Source organism: Anolis sagrei, chromosome 6 (assembly GCF_037176765.1).
Source record: "Anolis sagrei isolate rAnoSag1 chromosome 6, rAnoSag1.mat, whole genome shotgun sequence".
Classification (NCBI taxonomy): domain Eukaryota; kingdom Metazoa; phylum Chordata; class Lepidosauria; order Squamata; family Dactyloidae; genus Anolis; species Anolis sagrei.
Window position 1 is genome coordinate 79,515,583 of NC_090026.1, and position 18,111 is coordinate 79,533,693.

General features: G+C 36.7%; 1 protein-coding gene across 3 annotated transcripts in view; it reads right to left on the reverse strand.

Moving 5' to 3' along the window:
• Window positions 1–106: 106 nt before the first annotated feature.
• ATP2C1 (ATPase secretory pathway Ca2+ transporting 1) overlaps window positions 107–18,111 on the reverse strand; it is a 53,010-nt gene continuing 35,005 nt past the window's right edge. For all 3 annotated transcript variants that reach the window (XM_060781823.2, XM_060781821.2, XM_060781822.2), the window contains 12 exons: window positions 16,721–16,825; window positions 15,106–15,262; window positions 14,116–14,286; window positions 12,050–12,147; window positions 11,236–11,286; window positions 9,717–9,883; window positions 8,245–8,313; window positions 6,764–6,880; window positions 4,904–5,051; window positions 3,221–3,316; window positions 2,869–3,010; window positions 107–849 (listed from right to left, as the gene is read on the reverse strand). In XM_060781823.2, coding sequence (XP_060637806.2) covers window positions 716–849; window positions 2,869–3,010; window positions 3,221–3,316; window positions 4,904–5,051; window positions 6,764–6,880; window positions 8,245–8,313; window positions 9,717–9,883; window positions 11,236–11,286; window positions 12,050–12,147; window positions 14,116–14,286; window positions 15,106–15,262; window positions 16,721–16,825 — 1,455 coding nt within the window. In that variant the 3' untranslated portion in view covers window positions 107–715. The remainder of the gene's footprint in view (window positions 850–2,868; window positions 3,011–3,220; window positions 3,317–4,903; window positions 5,052–6,763; window positions 6,881–8,244; window positions 8,314–9,716; window positions 9,884–11,235; window positions 11,287–12,049; window positions 12,148–14,115; window positions 14,287–15,105; window positions 15,263–16,720; window positions 16,826–18,111) is intronic.

The following is an 18,111-nucleotide window of genomic DNA, read 5'->3' on the forward strand; positions in this document are numbered from 1 at the left end:
CAAGAGTTCTATGATTATTGCAGAAGTGAAAAACCAACCATGGGAAAATCATTTTTTAAGTTTGTGACCCAGCTTCATTTAAAATATTAAGATACACATTCACACCTTTTAAGAAAAGCAGACATTTACTTCAAAATTGCAATATAGGCTTTTCAATCACAAAAAGAAAGAAAAGACAAGTGATTTGATAGTGGTAACATCCTGTGCAAAGAACGTAAGATTTAAAAAAGGGTAGCACAATGTACACGTTGCAGGGAAATGTAAATAAATATGGGAGCTGAAATATGGCACCTCTTACAACTCTAAACCAGCTGGAATGCCTCATACATAATAGTAAAGTCCCACCACCAGCATAAAAGGCTTTTTTAAAAAATAAAAACTAAAATATTTATCTAATACATGTTTCTATACACATATTTCTCAGGAGCAAAAAGGTGGGCCTGATTTTTGACATTTTAAGGTGACCTCTCACACTTAGAAATTTCCATTCAATCTGAAAAAGTAAAAGTTGTCTTTGAGGAAAAATATTACCAAAGTTGCATAATATAGTTTATTAATCTCCCAGCTGGAAAGTGAGAATTAAACAGTCTTTAAAATTGCCAGTGTTCATCAATCGGTGAAAAGGAGGACTTGTCAAAAGCCCTTTATCTTCTTATGTTCCTCCTACATAAAACAGCAGTTTCTAGTTTTGAAAGCACAAAGAAGGCAATGTGCATCATACATCAAGAAAAGATGGTAAAGATGAAGATCTTCCAGGTTTCAGGATCTTTTCTCTGCTTCTTTCAACCTTCTTTATAGTCTCTGCTATTATACACACAGAAGAGGTGAGGCCCAGGAGAAACAGTAAATCTGAAATTGAAAGGAAAATAAGACATTGAAAAATATAAGCCACAAGTACTGCCTTCTCAACAGACTGAAACAGAGGTTAAATCCTAAATTTCTCTACTGTCACTCTCTTTTGTTGAAAAGTATATCATACAGATTAATGTATAAGATGAGGGCAGATTTGGGGGGCAAAATTATAGATTTCAATAGTTTTGGGGATCCTTCCACTGAGAGGGGAAAGCTTCTCAGGGGCCAGACTATCGCTGCCATCTCTCCACCCTGGCATTCAAATAAGCCAGAAGTGACTTCACACCAGAGAGAATAAAAGTGGCCAGTGTTTCTTTTAGGATCTTCTGTGACAGACTGAGCTCTCAACTTCTGCCACTCTAGTCAGAAGGGGATCATTCAATTTTAAACAAAATAAGAGTTAAGATACAGGTTTCACACTGACTCATGGAACCAGGTCTTGGGGGTTGATTTTTGACTTAAAATTTCTAGACTTATATGTGAGATGTTTTCCCATTTATGAATGTTTTGTCTTTTACAGCAATTTTTTTTAAAAAAACACCATTTTCATGTGAATTACATATCTGTCTTATAGCTTTCAAATACTGATAAACCTCAATTGCCTTCCAAGAAAATTTATATTATATGAATGTGTCTTGGCTGCACTATCTAACATATATTTTTGTTGGAAATAGCAACCTTCTCAAGCCCTTACTAGTTATTTGTTATGTATATAATTCAGATTGCTTACTGTATGTATATGTGTGTATTGGTTTGCAATTTTACTTTAACTCTTTGTTGTGGGAGGGGCTGCAGACCATGTGAGCAGGTCTGGGTTTGTTCAGGGCTTAGACTCCATTTTAGAAACAGTTTGCTTTCAGACGCCAGCAGGAACCTGTATGCTTTAGACTTCAGTAGGAACAGTATGCTTAGAGACTTTAGTGTAGAAACAGAGACTTTATTAGACTCTCAGAACAGAGATGTGCTTTGGACTATTGATTGTTGATTATAAGAAATGATGCCCTGTGTCCTAAATATACCCTTAGTATAGTACCACAAAAAATGGGAAAACAGACTGACTCGAGTATAAGCCAAGGTTGTGAAATGCAGCAATTACTGGTAAATTTCAAAATCAAAATAGATACCAATAAAATTAGCAATACAATTAATTGAGGCATCAGTAGGTAAAACATTTTTGAATATTTACTGTATTTCAAAGAAAAAGTAGGTTCAACAAAGACAATATGGTGTCAACAATAACTTAATAATACTAATGATAATAATAATGATGATGATGATGATGATAATAATACTTCATTTGTATCCCACCCTATCTCCCTATGGGGACTCAGGCAGGCTTCCAACATAGCCCTGTTCAATCTCTGGTGTTATTTCCCCCTTCTTCCTGTAATAGGTTATAGGTTCCCAGACCTTTCTTAACACATAAAATAACCTTATTTTTTCAGATTTGATAACAAGGGCATTTCTCCTCCATGCTGCTAAGATTCCCAACCGAGAAATTCCTGCTGTTGTGACCCAACTAAGAATTTCTCCACTTTCTCAATGGGAACATGAGCAAGGTATAATCTGGCATCAGAAATAGCTATACCCTGTTAATGTACCCCACTGAGAACATGAGTTAGGTAAGGCAAAACTGTCCCCAGCCATCCTTCTCAATTGGGAACAATAGTTGTAAAATTCTGATTTGAGAAAAATTGGCTTAATAAAAAAAAAGAATGTCTTGAAACTGCACCCTCAAAAGGAAGCCAGTCCATAAACCTTAGCTCAAATTAATATGCTAGTTTCCAATATGGTATTCTGTTCTTCGATTTTGCTGTAATTGCTAGACCTGTTTCCCAGAAGCGTTCAAAATACAGAGGGGAACACACTAGCATGTGACAGTTTCACATCTGAAGTGAATATAAATTTCATCTATTTGTGGATGTTTTGCAAACACAGTTGACTACCAAAGAATGTAAATTTCTAACAGCATTTTTTCACAAAATTCCAACATAAAATAAATAAAATCACCCTTACCTAATATGCTTAGACTCTCTGTCTGAAAAACCTTTTGAAGAGGAGGGAAGTAGATTACTAATAGTTGTCCCATTATAGATCCAAGAACTGCATAACAAAACATCTTGTTGCTGCAGAGTCCAATTTCAAACACAGATTTAGTCTAGAAGTTAAGGAAAAAAAATACTGAATTATTACAATGAAAAAATCAAATTAAAGCTTAATACTATATAATTGATTTTCCTATTGAACTTTTTGTGAAACTATTTAAACCAGGTACATTTTTGAGCTACTTCATCAGTAAAAGTTTGAAAATTTGCAGATAGTGTCTGAATTCTTAACTACTACATGTCATAAAATATAGGTCACATACCTGAGATCTGGAACTCAAGGCATTGAACATATCAAAAAAGACAAAGCAAGTGAAAGTCATTGTTGTGTCTCGAGGTGTTATGACATTGTCTCGCAACTGCAAAGAGAAATAAAAATATTGAATATATATTGGCACCTAGAAACATAAGCTCACTATTCAGTACTTTAAAAATCATTTCCTGCCACACTCAAAATACATTTAATCTATTTATTCAATATATGTATTTTATGATCTTATTATAATGTGTTTTAGTGTTTGCATTTTACTGTATGTATTTTATGGCGATGTGTTTTAACTGTGGTGTACTCTGCCTCAAACTGTGAGGAGAGGCAAGTAACAAATAAAGTCTTCTCCTTCTTATTTCATAATTTCAAACAGTCAATTAGATGTATTGACTTTTATTTTATACTGTTTCAGACTGTACATGGTTTCCAAAGACATCATTTTGATTATGCTTTTCCTGCATGGCAGGGGGTTGGACTAGATGGCCCAGGTGGTCTCTTCCAACTCTATTATTCTGATTCACAAAAGCATTTGCACAATCACGTTTGTCTACATGGGACCTATATGTGCCAAGCTGACTTTGTCATCATACCTGTCAGTCTTTATATATCTCTTAAATTGATGCGTAACCTGCTCAAAGTAAAAGCTATTCCAGTCACGCTTCTGTTGCTACACAGATCTCTCATTTAAGCACCTGTTGTGCCAAGGTCCCATTCTGTAGTTTCTGGAACTTGGGCCTTGACTGGTGGTCAGTTTCCACCATACATAAAGGAATGAAGGGGGAAGTATAACCATAGTTATTGCCATCTTTTATCAATGCTGTTCCTAAAAACCCTCTTAAACTGTTAAAGATTTATATTGCATTTAGAAGAAAAAGCAGCAGAATTGCTGGTTTACAACACAGCAAAATTAGTTTAAATCTAAGCCCGGTTTGCTTCAAATAAGCCATTAATATGTATTAATGAAATTAACGAGCTAATGTAATGCAACAGCTAGAAAATTGAGTTTACTTTAGAAACCTGGTTTATTACAAATTTTTCCTTAGTTGTCAAGCTCAGAAGGTGGGTTGTACACAGTAATTCATTCACAAGCTAAAGTGATTCACAGTTTTTTAGTGAAATGGTGAATACATTTGTTAAAGCATAAACATATTACAGGAAATAAAGGTCATTAGAAATAATTTTTACTTGGAAGATATACTTCCACAATAAAAATAAATTGTTGGAACTCATAGAACGATATGAAATATGACATTTATATCCATGTCCATAGCGTTTCTCTGCCCAGACATATCAGAGGTCAGAATCTTCCTCAGAATCATGTATTCTTAAGGCTAATAGGCTTCAATAAATAATGCCAACCTTAAGTCACTAGCCTCAAGTACGATTTATTCATCTTACACAAGGAGCTGATAATTTAATATCAGAAGGTTGAGTGCTTTCAATACTTGATCTGATTCTACTGTTATTACTTCATTCACTGCTCAAAAATCATTGATTAGATTCCAAACCTTTTCTAATACCGAATCTGAGATGCCTTTTATTTTAAAAACAGACTGTCATGCATGTAGAAGCTATAGGAAATCCCAAGTTTTTTTCAGCCCCATAAAAGGCACTGAATTAATGATAAATAATGATAAAAAAATAAATACACTTAAAAATAGATGTATCTTTGCCATACCTCTCTCCAGAAGACAAATAATGTTCCACATACAATAATTATAGATGAAACTAGTATTTTGACAATTAAATTTCTGGTCAAAATGCTGTCCTTGACATTTCTTGGAGGCTTCCGGATAACATCTTTATCTACAGGCTCAACTCCAAGGCTAAGAATAACAAAGAAAACAATTTTATTGTTTTTCTTAATTTATTCATATAAAATCAGCTAATACAGTCAAGTGGCCAAGTCACAACCCTCAATATCTATTAATTTTTGCCAGTAGAACCCAAACATTACTTAATTTCATGGTGGAATCCAATTTGATAAAATTTGTCCCCAAAGCACCTACAAAACCAATCTTGATTTCATGGTGGAATCCAATTTGATAAAATTTGTCCCCAAAGCACCTACAAAACCAATCTTGATTCATACATTTGTTAAGAATGTCAAACATCCCCCATAATTATCCTCAAAATTCATTACAACAATTTTGATACGAAAGTTTCAAATATAAGCAAAGAAATGTTCAATGCAACCATTTCTGGACACTTTCTTAACAAGTGAACACAAAACCTAGCATGTTTACATGTTAGAAATAACAAGGTCTTTACTTGCATTAGAAGGCAGAGATTTAGAAAAAATGGGATGGGAAAGTAGTCCAAATTTTTCAAACTAAATACAAATAAATAATGTAATTCTACAAAAATGACAGATTTTGTACATGAGTACTAAGTGTACTTTTGTAGAATGATCCATCTGATCCTATTAGGACTTCTGAAAATCTGAAGCAATCTCTTGTTAAGTTGTTGGGCTTGTAGTATGTCATCTAGAGCTTGTGGTCTATGTTCCTCGTTATTTTCAAATTCAGAATTAAACAATTATATTTATAGTTGTATCCTAAGTAAATCTGCAGATTAGTCTTTTATCATGTTGACCTCCTTTACGTGGGAAATATTTTACTACACAGACCAGTGGGGTCCAACTTTTGGTCTTCCATGTGTTTGGGACTCCAGCTCCTAAAAGCCTTGGCCAGTTTGTCCAATGGTCGGGAATTCTGGCAGCTGAAATCCAAAACACCTGGAGGACCAAAGGTTGAAGACAATTGATAGAGACTAAAATTCTCATTCACCTTTAGAGGCCTTGGTGAGCAATTTCCCTAAATACTCCTAGATATAAACCATATAACCCCTCTCCAGATGGTTTATTTCTAGGGGTATGAAAAAGTGTCAGGAGCAACTTGAGAAACTGCAAGTTGCTTCTGGTGTGAGAGAATTGGCCGTCTGCAAGGACGTTGTCCAAAGTGCACCTGGATGTTTGATGTTTTACCATCCTCATGGCAGGCTTCTCTCATGTACCCGCATGGGGAGCTGCAGCTGACAGAGGGAGTTCAACCTGCTCTCCCTGGAGTCAAACCACTGACCTGTCGATCAGCGGTCCTCATAATGAGGTAGATGGAGAAAACAATATGCCGTTACAAAAATGTGGTAGTAAATGTAAATATGGCCAACAAATCACCTTAGACAAGGTGAATAGTATATAAATAACACCCCCCCCCTTCAATAATCAAACCACATCTGAATATTTCTTTGCCTAAGAAAACCTTATGAACTTAATGGGGACACCGTAAGTCAACAGGCAACTTGACAGCACACACACACACACATATTCAATATACTATACACATAAGGGATTGGGGTGAGGGAGAACAGACATTTAATCATATTGCCCAGAAAACAGCATGCACAAGAAAATCTAAGTATCTGTCAAGATATTAGAACTATAGTCTAAAACAAATTAACTACCTACCAAAACATAATCTGTCAAAATATTTGTTTTGTTAGCTAACAAGCTGATACAAATTTTTAAAGGGAGCGTTACCTTTGAGCTGGAGGTCCATCCATGATAATGTTGATCCATAAGATCTGCATGGCATTGAGAGGATTAGGAAAGTTCATTAAAGTGGCCAATGAGATTAATGTCAATGCAGCTATACTCCTGTTGAAAAAAAGTTGTTTTACATACCTGTCAGCATAGCACAGTGTTTTGTTTTGTTTTAGGAGATTTGAGTATATATATTTCAAGCAAAGGTAAGACACACAGCCGTCTGAGTAGCAGGAATTGTCATACACAGTAGCAGTCAATTACTTTAAACAGATCATGCAGGTTAGTGGGAATGTTATGCCATACAATAAAATCAAAGATTAATATTTAGTCTAGTTGGGCAAATCAAACCTCACAGTAACCTTTGCTGTTAAGAGGATGAATCAGTGACTGTTTTCCCTACCTGGTAAGAGATATTATCTAATTAGTACAAAAACAGTAGTTTAGCTTATAGGGCATCCCAAAAGTCCATCTGACAGAACAATGCAAATAGCATCAGTTGTCATTTTGGATTTACTAAACCTGAATGCCCAATGAGACACCATTAAAGTAATCACTCCTACACTGCCTAACACACACTTTGGTGTCTCAAATATTAGACCTGTTTCTGGGTATATTTGACCTGCTGACTTTAAAAATAGCGCCAGATTTCCCTTATCAGCTCTAGTTTTTAAAATACAAAACATATGCCATTTTCTATGGGCATCAACTGCTCACTCATAATAAATCATGATAATCGTATCTAAGAAATTAGATCTGGTGCAGCCTGTCCAATGTAATTTTCTGAATCAGTACCCTAAATAACCCCAGGAAAAAGCTTTAAAAACCAAGACACCAAAAATTTTGTTGTTGGGCTGTGATATCTTTTACAGACGACATTTATCCTATTGTAACAGGAATGTTACCTACGATATTTGCTACATATGTAAAAAGATTGCTTTAAAATGTTTTTAAAAAATAATGTGCCTATATATAAGTACCATATATGCTTATATATATGTCAACCTCACGTGTAAGTCAAGGGCACCATTATAGTAACAACTGTCAAAAAATTTTTAACTTGTTCTTGAATATCCTGTACTTTTTAGTCGCAAGACATGGAGTGATGAGATTAGTTCTAATCTCATCGCTTCATGACTTGCAACTAAAAAAAAAGACCGTAATAAATCATTGATTGATTGTCGCAAGACAAAAACATTTAACTTCCATTATTTCATGCAGTAAAGGGTAAGTAAGATACTTTGCTCTGTTATCTTTAGTTATAAGCCATTTCTGAGATGTGACACTTAATTTATGTGTTAATACAATACTACAATGCCTACCAAAGCCTGTGCAATTGTGCTTGTGTGGTAAATAGTGTGCCATTTGGAGACTGCCAGGCTCATTATCATTCGACTAAATTAAACAATGTTGGTGCGGTTAATCAATTAAGCAGAATTAATAATAGGAAGTTTCAGACATTGCAGTGCAGAACTTACGTGCTAAGTTGAAATCTAACGAAATTTTTAATGTTATTATAAATCCCTTTACCCTCTTCAATGGCAGACCTGAAAAACAAGAACCAAGAGAAAGAGAAAGAAAAAAGGGTGTGATGGTTTGATGGCATGCTGAAAATGTATTTAATATAACAGGAATACAGAAAGAACAACTTGAAGGGGGTCCATATTACTTCTCCAAACTGTTATTTAAAAAAAAAACCATGACTTTTTTGCTGTGAAAATCCAGGAGCTCACAACAAAATGTATTACAGATAAAAGAGGAAAGAAACAAATGCAGAACAGGGTTGTTGTAGGTTTTTTCGGGCTATATGGCCATGTTCTAGAGGCATTCTCTCCTGACATTTTGCCTGCATCTATGGCAAGCATCCTCAGAGGTAGTAAGGATACCCCTGAGGATGCTTGCCATAGATGCAGGTGAAACATCAGGAGAGAATGCCTCTAGAACATGGCCATATAACCCCAAAAAAACCCTACAACCCAGTGATTCTGGCCATGAAAGCCTTCGACAATACAAATGCAGAACAGTTAAAAGAATAATCAATAGAAAAATTAGTTCAGATCAATATCAATAGTTACAAACATAGTCAATATCTCCCATGGAAAACTACCCTTGTTTTGATTATCTAAACCTTCCTTAGGCTTAAAGGTACATTTTGTTCACACACAAAAAGATGATTCAAGTTTATTGGGCACCATTACGCTTTTTGAAAAAGAAACTGACTGTTGGTAATGTAATCCAAAGATTACTTCCTTGTGCCATATGATGTGGGCAGACTCAGTGATTATTCCTTTCTAGTTTGAGACATTACAGCATATTTATTTTGCATCGGAACAATCTTTTACATCTGTAGTTACACATGTACCTTTAAATTATATGCTACAACTTGGAATTTAACTGATGGACAGCATAGAGGTGATGCTGCAGGTGCTCACTGTTGCTAAACAAGTTACAATTGGCCCTTAGCATTTGTCATCTTCTGTAGATTTAGTTATGGTAGTAAAATCTCTCTAGGAATCTCTAACTCTATGGGTCAACTTCTGGCAGAAGTTGTATTTCAGTAAGCCTGAGTAGCTTTATGCATTACAGAAATATGGCCAGCATGACTGCATGAAGCCATACCTATCGATCTACTCACGTTTGCATGTTTTTGAACTGCTAGGTTGGCAGAAGAGGGGCCTATCAATGGGAGCTCACTCTGCTCCTCAGATTTGAATCGCCAACCTTTTGGTCAGCAAGTTCAGCAGTTCAGTGGTTTAACCTGCTGCACCATCAGGGGGCTCTTCCTTCATGACATGCATTTATGAAAATAAATCTGCTTATTTGATTGTGAAATTCAGGGGCAGAGATGGATGGAACTAAACATTTAATGTCATGGCATATATATATATTAAACTAAACAACTGACAATACAACTGTTAGCATACAAAATGGGAATGTAAACTAAACTTACATTATTGTCTGGAAGTCATCATCCACTAAGATCATATCAGCTGCTTCTTTACAAACGTCGGTGCCAGTCTGTCCCATTGCTACTCCAATATCTGCAGCCTTCAGAGCCACAGCATCGTTCACTCCATCTCCAGTCATTGCAACTACTGCACCATTATTCTGTAATGACTAAAAGGAAAAAATACAATTTGTCTCTTACTGAAAGCAAACACTTCATAGATGACCTTTCACAAAATATACCTGCAAAAGCGCTCTCTCTCTGGACACCATGGAGGAGGAATCTATCACCAATGGAGTTATCCCCATGTGCTAACCCACAGGGACAATACTCTTGTACATTTTAAAATGTCCAAGAAAGCTGACTCGTATATACGAAAGTTAACTGAAACAACCTGGGGATCACAACCAGACACAGTGAAGGCCTTTGTGCTTTGCTAGTCTGCTGCTGAATAGGCATGCCCAATGTGGAACACATCTCACTACATTAAAACAGTGGATGTGGCTCTTAATAAGACATGCCGCATTATCACAGGATGTCTACGCCCAACACCACTGGAGAAATTATACTGTTTAGCCAGTATTGCACCTCCTCACATCCGCCAGGAAGTAGCAACCAATAATGAAAGGACCAAGGCAGTGACATCTCCAGCCCAGCCCCTGTTTGGATATCAGACAGCACGCCAATGCCTTAAATCAGGAAATAGCCTTCTAAGATCTACAGAGATACTCGCAGGAGAACTACAGCAAGCAATAGTCCAAAAGTAGCAGCGTAAAGCCCGGAACCTCAATCAGTGGCTGAGACCGGATGAGAAACTCCCTCCTGGGCACACAGAAGACTGAGCAACTTGGAAGGCGCTGAACAGACTGCGCTCTGGCACCAGGAGATGCAGCGCCAACCTTAAGAAATGGGGCTACAAAGTGGAGTTCACAACATGCAAGTGTGGAAAAGAGCAAACCACAGACCACCTATAACAATGCAGCCTGAGTCCTCCCACATGCACAATGGAGGACCTTCTTACAGCAACACCAGAGGCACTCGAAGTGGTCAGCTACTGGTCAAAGGACATTTAGTATAATGCCAAGTTTTTAACTTTGTATTTTAAAATACATTACAACTGCACCCTCAATTCACTTCTGAACAATAAATAAATAAATTTAAAAATGTTCATAATCGGACACCATGTTTTCTATTTTAGTCCAAACAGATGATTCTTTCTTTCTAGGTTTGCTTCTCCATGCAACTTCATTATTTTAAATGTATATAATGTTTAAATATATAAATGTTTCACACTATCTTAAACCATATATTCCAAGGTTATATGTAAACAAACTGCAAAGCACCACACAAAATACAGGTGCTTCTTGATTTTCAAAGTAATGCATCACTTAAGGTTTAGTAGTGGCTTCCTCTGGAAGAAACCTAATTGCTTTCATTTCAATATTGGGCTGTGACCATTAAAATTCTTGAATCATTTAAAAATTGGTTACTGTATATTATTTCTAAAAAACCACACACATACCTTAACAATCTTCAACTTATGTCTAGCACTGGCTCTGTAGAACACTGCCACCTGGAAAACAGTAACACTTGAGTTTAAAAATTGCAAGTTATATGTCTTAATTGAATGTATCCTAGTTTATTCTGCTTAAAACTACTCTGTAAATGACAGCAAGATCTGGCACTTGTCAAGGCCCTCAGATCTAAAGGCCCACTGCTTTTATATTATTACAATCCCAACTTCTTTTAAAATACTTCTATATTTTCTGCCAAAATGCAAAGTTCTCATGAATGAGAATGCTCACACATAAACCAGACTAGAAGACTGTTACAGAAATAAGTTAATCTGGCATTTATTATAAGAAATTCTTTATAAGAGACTGTAAGGGTTAACTGGACCCTCTTCCAAAATGTATTTTAGTTATTATTAATTGAGTTGTTTTTGCTCCATGTGTGAGCATGATTATGGTTTCTATTTAGTATCTTTGGTGCCTGTTGCTCCGAGGGTACTATTGTGAGCATGTGGTGCTTTTTGTCTTGGCCTTAGGCCCGTACAATAAATTATTTTGATGGTGGTATAAGAAAGTGTGAATTAATAAAGATCCACAGTGAGATGCATTAAATATTACTAATGTTTATTCAGAGCAACTTCAATAGGCTCTTGAAGTAATTATAAAGAACTAAAACCTTATAACACAGTTTACAATTATTCAAGCCCACTCCATTGAAAACTAACCTTAGATGCTATCTGTGAAAGCTGTTGTATATCCAATGTGTCTATTGCACAGTTCTAACACAGTTCCCACTTATTCATGTCCACTCCATTGAAAACTAACCTTAGGTGCTATCTGTGAAAGCTGTTGTATATCCAATGTGTCTACTTCTTCACCAGAGATTGACTGAGAATTTTTGGAATATAATCCTAAACGACTAGCTAGAAAGAAAAAAAGGAAACAGATCATTTTTCATGTGGAAGAATACAATGGAGCACAATGAAGAACTCCAACAACTAAATGAGTTCTCAGAATGTACAAACCATCTAAAGACCTATGTCTTCTGGCAGACCTATCCAGGCAGTTTTAATCACGAATTTTAAACCTGCATCTTATGTTTAATCTTTGTTTTGTGCTTTTTAATATGTATTTTGTAGAAATATGTTTTAATGTGTGTATTTTGTATAATGTTTTTAGATAGTTGTGTATTTTTATCCATGTTGTAACCTGCCTCAAACCACGAGAACTAAAATAATAATAATAATAATTATTATTATTATTATATGCGCAAGTACAATTAAGAATTCTAGATTGTAATTTATTACTTGAGACATTAAAATGGCAATGAACATCTGTACAGCGACTACACAGTTACCAATGTTCCTCCCTCTGGTTTATGACAGGAAGGTTTAGGGTACATGTTTACGATTTCAAATATTTTTCTGCAGTTTCCGTTGGGCGAGCGGGCTTTATAACAAAAGACCCTCCTCATAAATGGCTAGCAGAGTAGCTTATCAGCAGCAGCGTGAAACAGCACCAGTAGCCCAAAGTGATAAAAAGAACAAAAACACAGGGACCAATGTTATCTCTTCCATAGGAGGCTTTTCTTTGCAGTAGAATAATATGGTTGCACTATTTACAACAACGTTTCCATAACATAAATAAACAAATCCATAGAAGCTTTAGACACAGCAGCTCACATACTGGGGCTTTAAACATGAGGCTTCTCTCATACCAGGTCTTCCTTATACTGTGAGGCTTACCTCACAAAGAAGTCTCCTCACACAGACTGAGGCGTTCGCTCACTAAGGCAAACTAACACTAACAGGATTTGACCTACTCACTCTCTTCAGGGCGACTCTAGCGTTGGCCCACTAACTCTAACGGGCTTTGACCTACTAACTCTTTCAGTGCTTGACTCACATTTTTGTAATTAAAAATATCTAGTTATTTTTTAATATTTCTGACAGTTTCAACATCAGAACTGAGTTAGTATCTGTATTATATATTCATTGTTACATGCTAGTAGAAGCATGACAAATGAGTAGAAGTTGTGTATACTACTTTGCAAGGGGAGGATTAAATTCAGCATGAAGGTTCTTTCTACTTTGTTGGACTATGATTGATGAGAGTTCTCATTAAATGCTCAAAAGGGCTTTTAGTTTCCGCCGAAATGGCTGCCCTCTCATTTGTGAAAATTAGACTGAAATTGAGTCCTCTCATATTAACTTTTCTGAAATAGTCTCCAAGTTTGACATAAGAGCCACAGGCAACCTTGAAGCTTCAGTGGAGACAAGTGAATAATGAGAAGACAGGTACAGTCAGCGTAAGTCAGAAGCCTCTTTGAATCCTACTATTAATGTGTTTGTGGAGGAGTCACCCATCATAACCATGCTCTCTTCCCTCGAGGAAGAAAATGAGCTTTTGTTTAAGTGAGAGATGAAGCATTGCCAGAAGACATCAAAATTATATTAATTACTGTTGAGTGTGCAGAAGACAAAAGGGGAAAAAAACTATCTCTGTCTGTTTCAGTCCAAAAACATGAAACAACCTTGATATTGTTTCCTAAAGTCACGAATAAAACCTTTTAAAACACAAAACAAAATTCATTTTGCTGCTTTGGGTCATGCAAAGGGGTTGCACAAGCACACTGAGAGCTATTCTTTGAGTGTTTTCCATGATATGAGATTGCTTTAAAATATGTCCTCAGTTTCCTACGTGCTATGGGCTGCTTTTTCTTTGGCAAATGAAACTGAATGCCCCCCTCTGATTCATAGAATTGCTCCGATGGCTCTTTGGATCTTAGTCTCCATTATAAATCTGTGAAAAGATCTCATTTTCCATTGATTTATTTGCACTGCAACTGCTAACGTAGTTTTCCACAGCAGGAACAAAAAGTCCAGTCATACCAATGGCAACAGCAGTCTCCTGTGAATCTCCAGTGATCATTTTTATTGCCACTCCTGAAGTAATAAGTGCTGTCACGGCTTCTTTTACACCAGTTCTTGGAGGATCAATTATTCCTACCAGACCCAGAAAGGTCAGCTGTCCAAGCTCAGGACCAGAGGCTAAGGCCAGAACTTTGAAATAAATGAAGAGACAGAAAGGCACTTACTGTCAAGTTTACAAGCACATTTGAAGCATCAGAATTATACAGCTACCCTGTCTTTGGAATGACTGCTTACTAAATACATCTATAGTACACCCCCACAGCAATATGGTAACTTCACAGATTTTCTCTATGTGACTGTACAGGAAAGACAGGTCTTCCCACATAATTGACCCTATGGCAGAGAATAAATATAATGTATTTCTCCAACACAGGGATTGTGGCAACAGAATAGTAGCATAGATTCTCCTTTCGTCTTATATTTTAAGAGTTCATATCTGCTCTCTACATCCTGAATTAGAACCATAGTAAGGTTGCAAGCATATATTCGCTATTCTCAAAGTGAGCCATACTGAGGTCAATGGGTCTTACTTCTGAGTAGGCATGTGAGGGATGTTAGTAGCCCTTTGTTCCTACTGAAAATAACATAATTTCACTCATTAAGCATAACTGATTTAAATCTTGTCCGTCCGCCCAAAGACATTATCTTCTAGGTTTGAGGGACCAGTTTCCTTAACATTGGGTTATTTATCTAAGTGACAACAACTAAATGCATTCTTTTTTCAGTTCTACAAATCTCATACTACAATCTAATAAGACAAATGCTTTTTAATTTTTAAAAAAAATAGTACTGTCCATACAGCTGAAAAGCCATACAAATCAAAGAAATAGGAACGAATACAAAGATTTATTCACAGTTTAACTGGAACAGTTTACATTGAGCACAGAATGAACTTTTTAAAAAGGCTGCTCTTGCTGCTGTGTCAACAATACTGGAATATGGTATTACCTCTAAGTCCTGCAGAGCCCATAGATGCTTTCTCTTGCTGATAAAGATCTCTTTGTTGTTGACTAAGAGGTAAGTTATGTCCTTTGCTATTGTATGTTGTACAATATCGAATCACTTCCTCATAAGCACCTTTCATGAAGCAAATTTCTGGTTTGTCCTAATAAACAAAACAAAAAACAAACAAAAAGCTTTTTAGCTCATGGTGTTCTGTCCTTTTGTCTCAGCTCCATCGTTACATAACTTCAAAGCTTTTTTAGTTTGCCAATAATTATTTCTAATGAACACATAAATCAATGCCCTAATAAAAGCAAACCACAATACATATAATTTACTGCATTAACCAAATAATTTCATTCTTGGTGGGAGGGAAAGAGTCTGAATGTTATTTCCTTGATTGTTCTGTGACTATAGAGTCAGCAAAAACACTGCTCCATCATCCAATTGAATGATACTTGAAAACCCTGCAAGTATGGGTTGGTACAAGACATGAATATTAACAGCCATTTTCTTTACATGCTGACATTTTATTTATGTTGCATCTGCAACAAGGCTTATATATATATATTTAAAAATATTTACATGATAAACTGGTTACCAGCATGTTTTTTAAGATTTGAGAAGTCAAAAAGCATTAATTCTCTAAAAAGCGGTATTTATCAAGTGCAGAAAATGCTATTCTAGTATGTTGGCCCTCTTATACTCATGTACCATGTATGTTATATTGCGCTTGTAGAAGTGCCTTGTAAGCTGCCCTGAGTCCTTTTGGGGAGATGGTGGTGGGATATAAATAAAGTTTATTATTATTTATTTATTATATACACAGATTTTACTATTCATGGTTTGAAAATATTTTCCCCAAAAACAATTCCAAAGGGAAAGTTTGAGTTTGTCATTTTACACATGGGATGCCATTTTATTTTGCCATTGTATATAATGGAAATTGAACATCTACAGATTTTACGTATCCACATTTATTATTTTTTATTATTTACAGTTTTTATTTTCCACCTTTCTCACATCGAAGGAGATTCAGTGTGGTTCACAGAATACATATACAGCAAACATTCCATGCCAGTTGTACAATGACAAGGCCGACAACAGATAAAGGTATGGATTTAGGCTTTTCCCATCTTTCGGCATCTTTGAGGGCTGTGCCCAATTCTGGCCACAGGAGGGTGCTGTCGCTTCATCTCCTTGCCTAAGAGCATTAGTTCATAAACTTCCTCCTTTTTCTGATCCAAACGCCTTGCCTAAAATACTTCCTCACTTTAACGCAGTTCCTATTTATCGACCCACATATTTGTTTTTGAACTGTTAGGTTGGCAGAAACAGGGCTGAAAAGTCAGGCACTCACCTTGACCCAAGCTTTGAACTATCAACCTTCTGGTTGGCAAGATTTATTGCAGCTTGGTGATTAACCTGCTGTGCTAAAGCGTGGCCACATGGGCCAAACCTCAGCGGATCCCAATTGTGTCTTCCATTTGAAATTATAGCAGCTCTCTCCATAAGCAGACCCTGTCACTGCACATTAAAATGTTGGGATATAGCGGGATATAGGAAACCCGAAAAAACCCACAAGAACCTTGTTGAAGTAATACTGCAGAAAATTGTATACCTGTTGCGTTCTATGTACACATTTAACAGCCATCCATTTCTGTTCAGAGCTGAAAGGATATTCTGCTTTTCTTATGTAGTCTTGTTGAATTCCATCTAAACCCATCTGTGAGGGGAAAAAAACACCTGCTGATTCAACCCATGGTTTCTGTAGCTAAAATATGTATATAATCAATCTTAAGTTGTTTCGTTTTAGTGGAGAACAAGTGCCAGTTAGTTCACTTGTTCCTACTTTATATTCGTAGCATTCATAATTAAGTTACTGTCAGTTGTTCTGACAGAAACCGTGGTTAAAAAGAAGATATTACTTTACTGTAGAATACTAAATTAAAAATAAAATTATCTCAGATGTATGAGCAGGGGCAGTGAGTGAATGCACTGCAAAGGGGTAGTGACTCAACCACAAATGTTAGCACATCTCCCGCAGCCACTCAGAGGTGGACAGGAGCTTTGCTGGAGTTCTGAAGGGAGAGAGCCCTGCACCAGGACAGCTCTCATTCAAGATGGAGCAACTGCAGGAGGAGTGATGAGAAAGTCAAGAGCAAATTCACCAACCCTGCAGTAGTAGATCTACCAGTGCATGGATGAATATTGATCTGCAAGTCCTCATTTGTTCTTTTAGTGGCATGTATCCCATCCATTTTACATAGACCTGTGCATTTAGTTCAAGCTTTGTTTTAATGGAGCTTACTTTCAAGTGCATTCACAATATACTTTTTATTAATTTTATTAACTGTAATTGCTTTCACTGTAACTGTCAGTATAGAATCTCTTTTGTCAAATCTTAAATATTATTCCAGGGTCAGAGTAGTCAATCCACTTAGGACAGTTCAGCAATGGAGCAGCAGGCAATGTGCACTCTAACGAAGGCTAGACAAGGGGGGTAGGGCAAAATGCGACTCTCCAGCTGTTGCCAGACTACCAACTCCTGGCATTCCTCAGCATCTGCTGTGATAGCTAGGGCTGAACGGAGTTGCAGTCCAGCACCAACTGAAGGGACACACTTTCCTAACCTCTGACACAGAGGACCTGCTCTGAAAAAATTTCGGAATCAAGACAGTAAATAAAGAACAGTACTCAGAAACAGGGTATTTCCAGACAGCTCCATCAAGTGCCAGTTAACACGTCCCAAACAAAGGATGCCCCCAAGCAGCAACAGCCAGGATTTACAGCTGCAAGGCTACTCAGTGTTAATCAAGCTGGCTAATTGCAACCTTCACCTTTGCTTCAAACAGACAAGAGATCTTTCTCCCACCTTGGGCATTCCAGATATAGATACACCCTACTTGCCTCATTTCCAACAGACCTCTGAACAAATCTCTGAGGATGCCTGCCATAGATGCAGGTGAAATGTCCGGAGAGAATGCTACTGGAGCATGGCCATACAGCCCA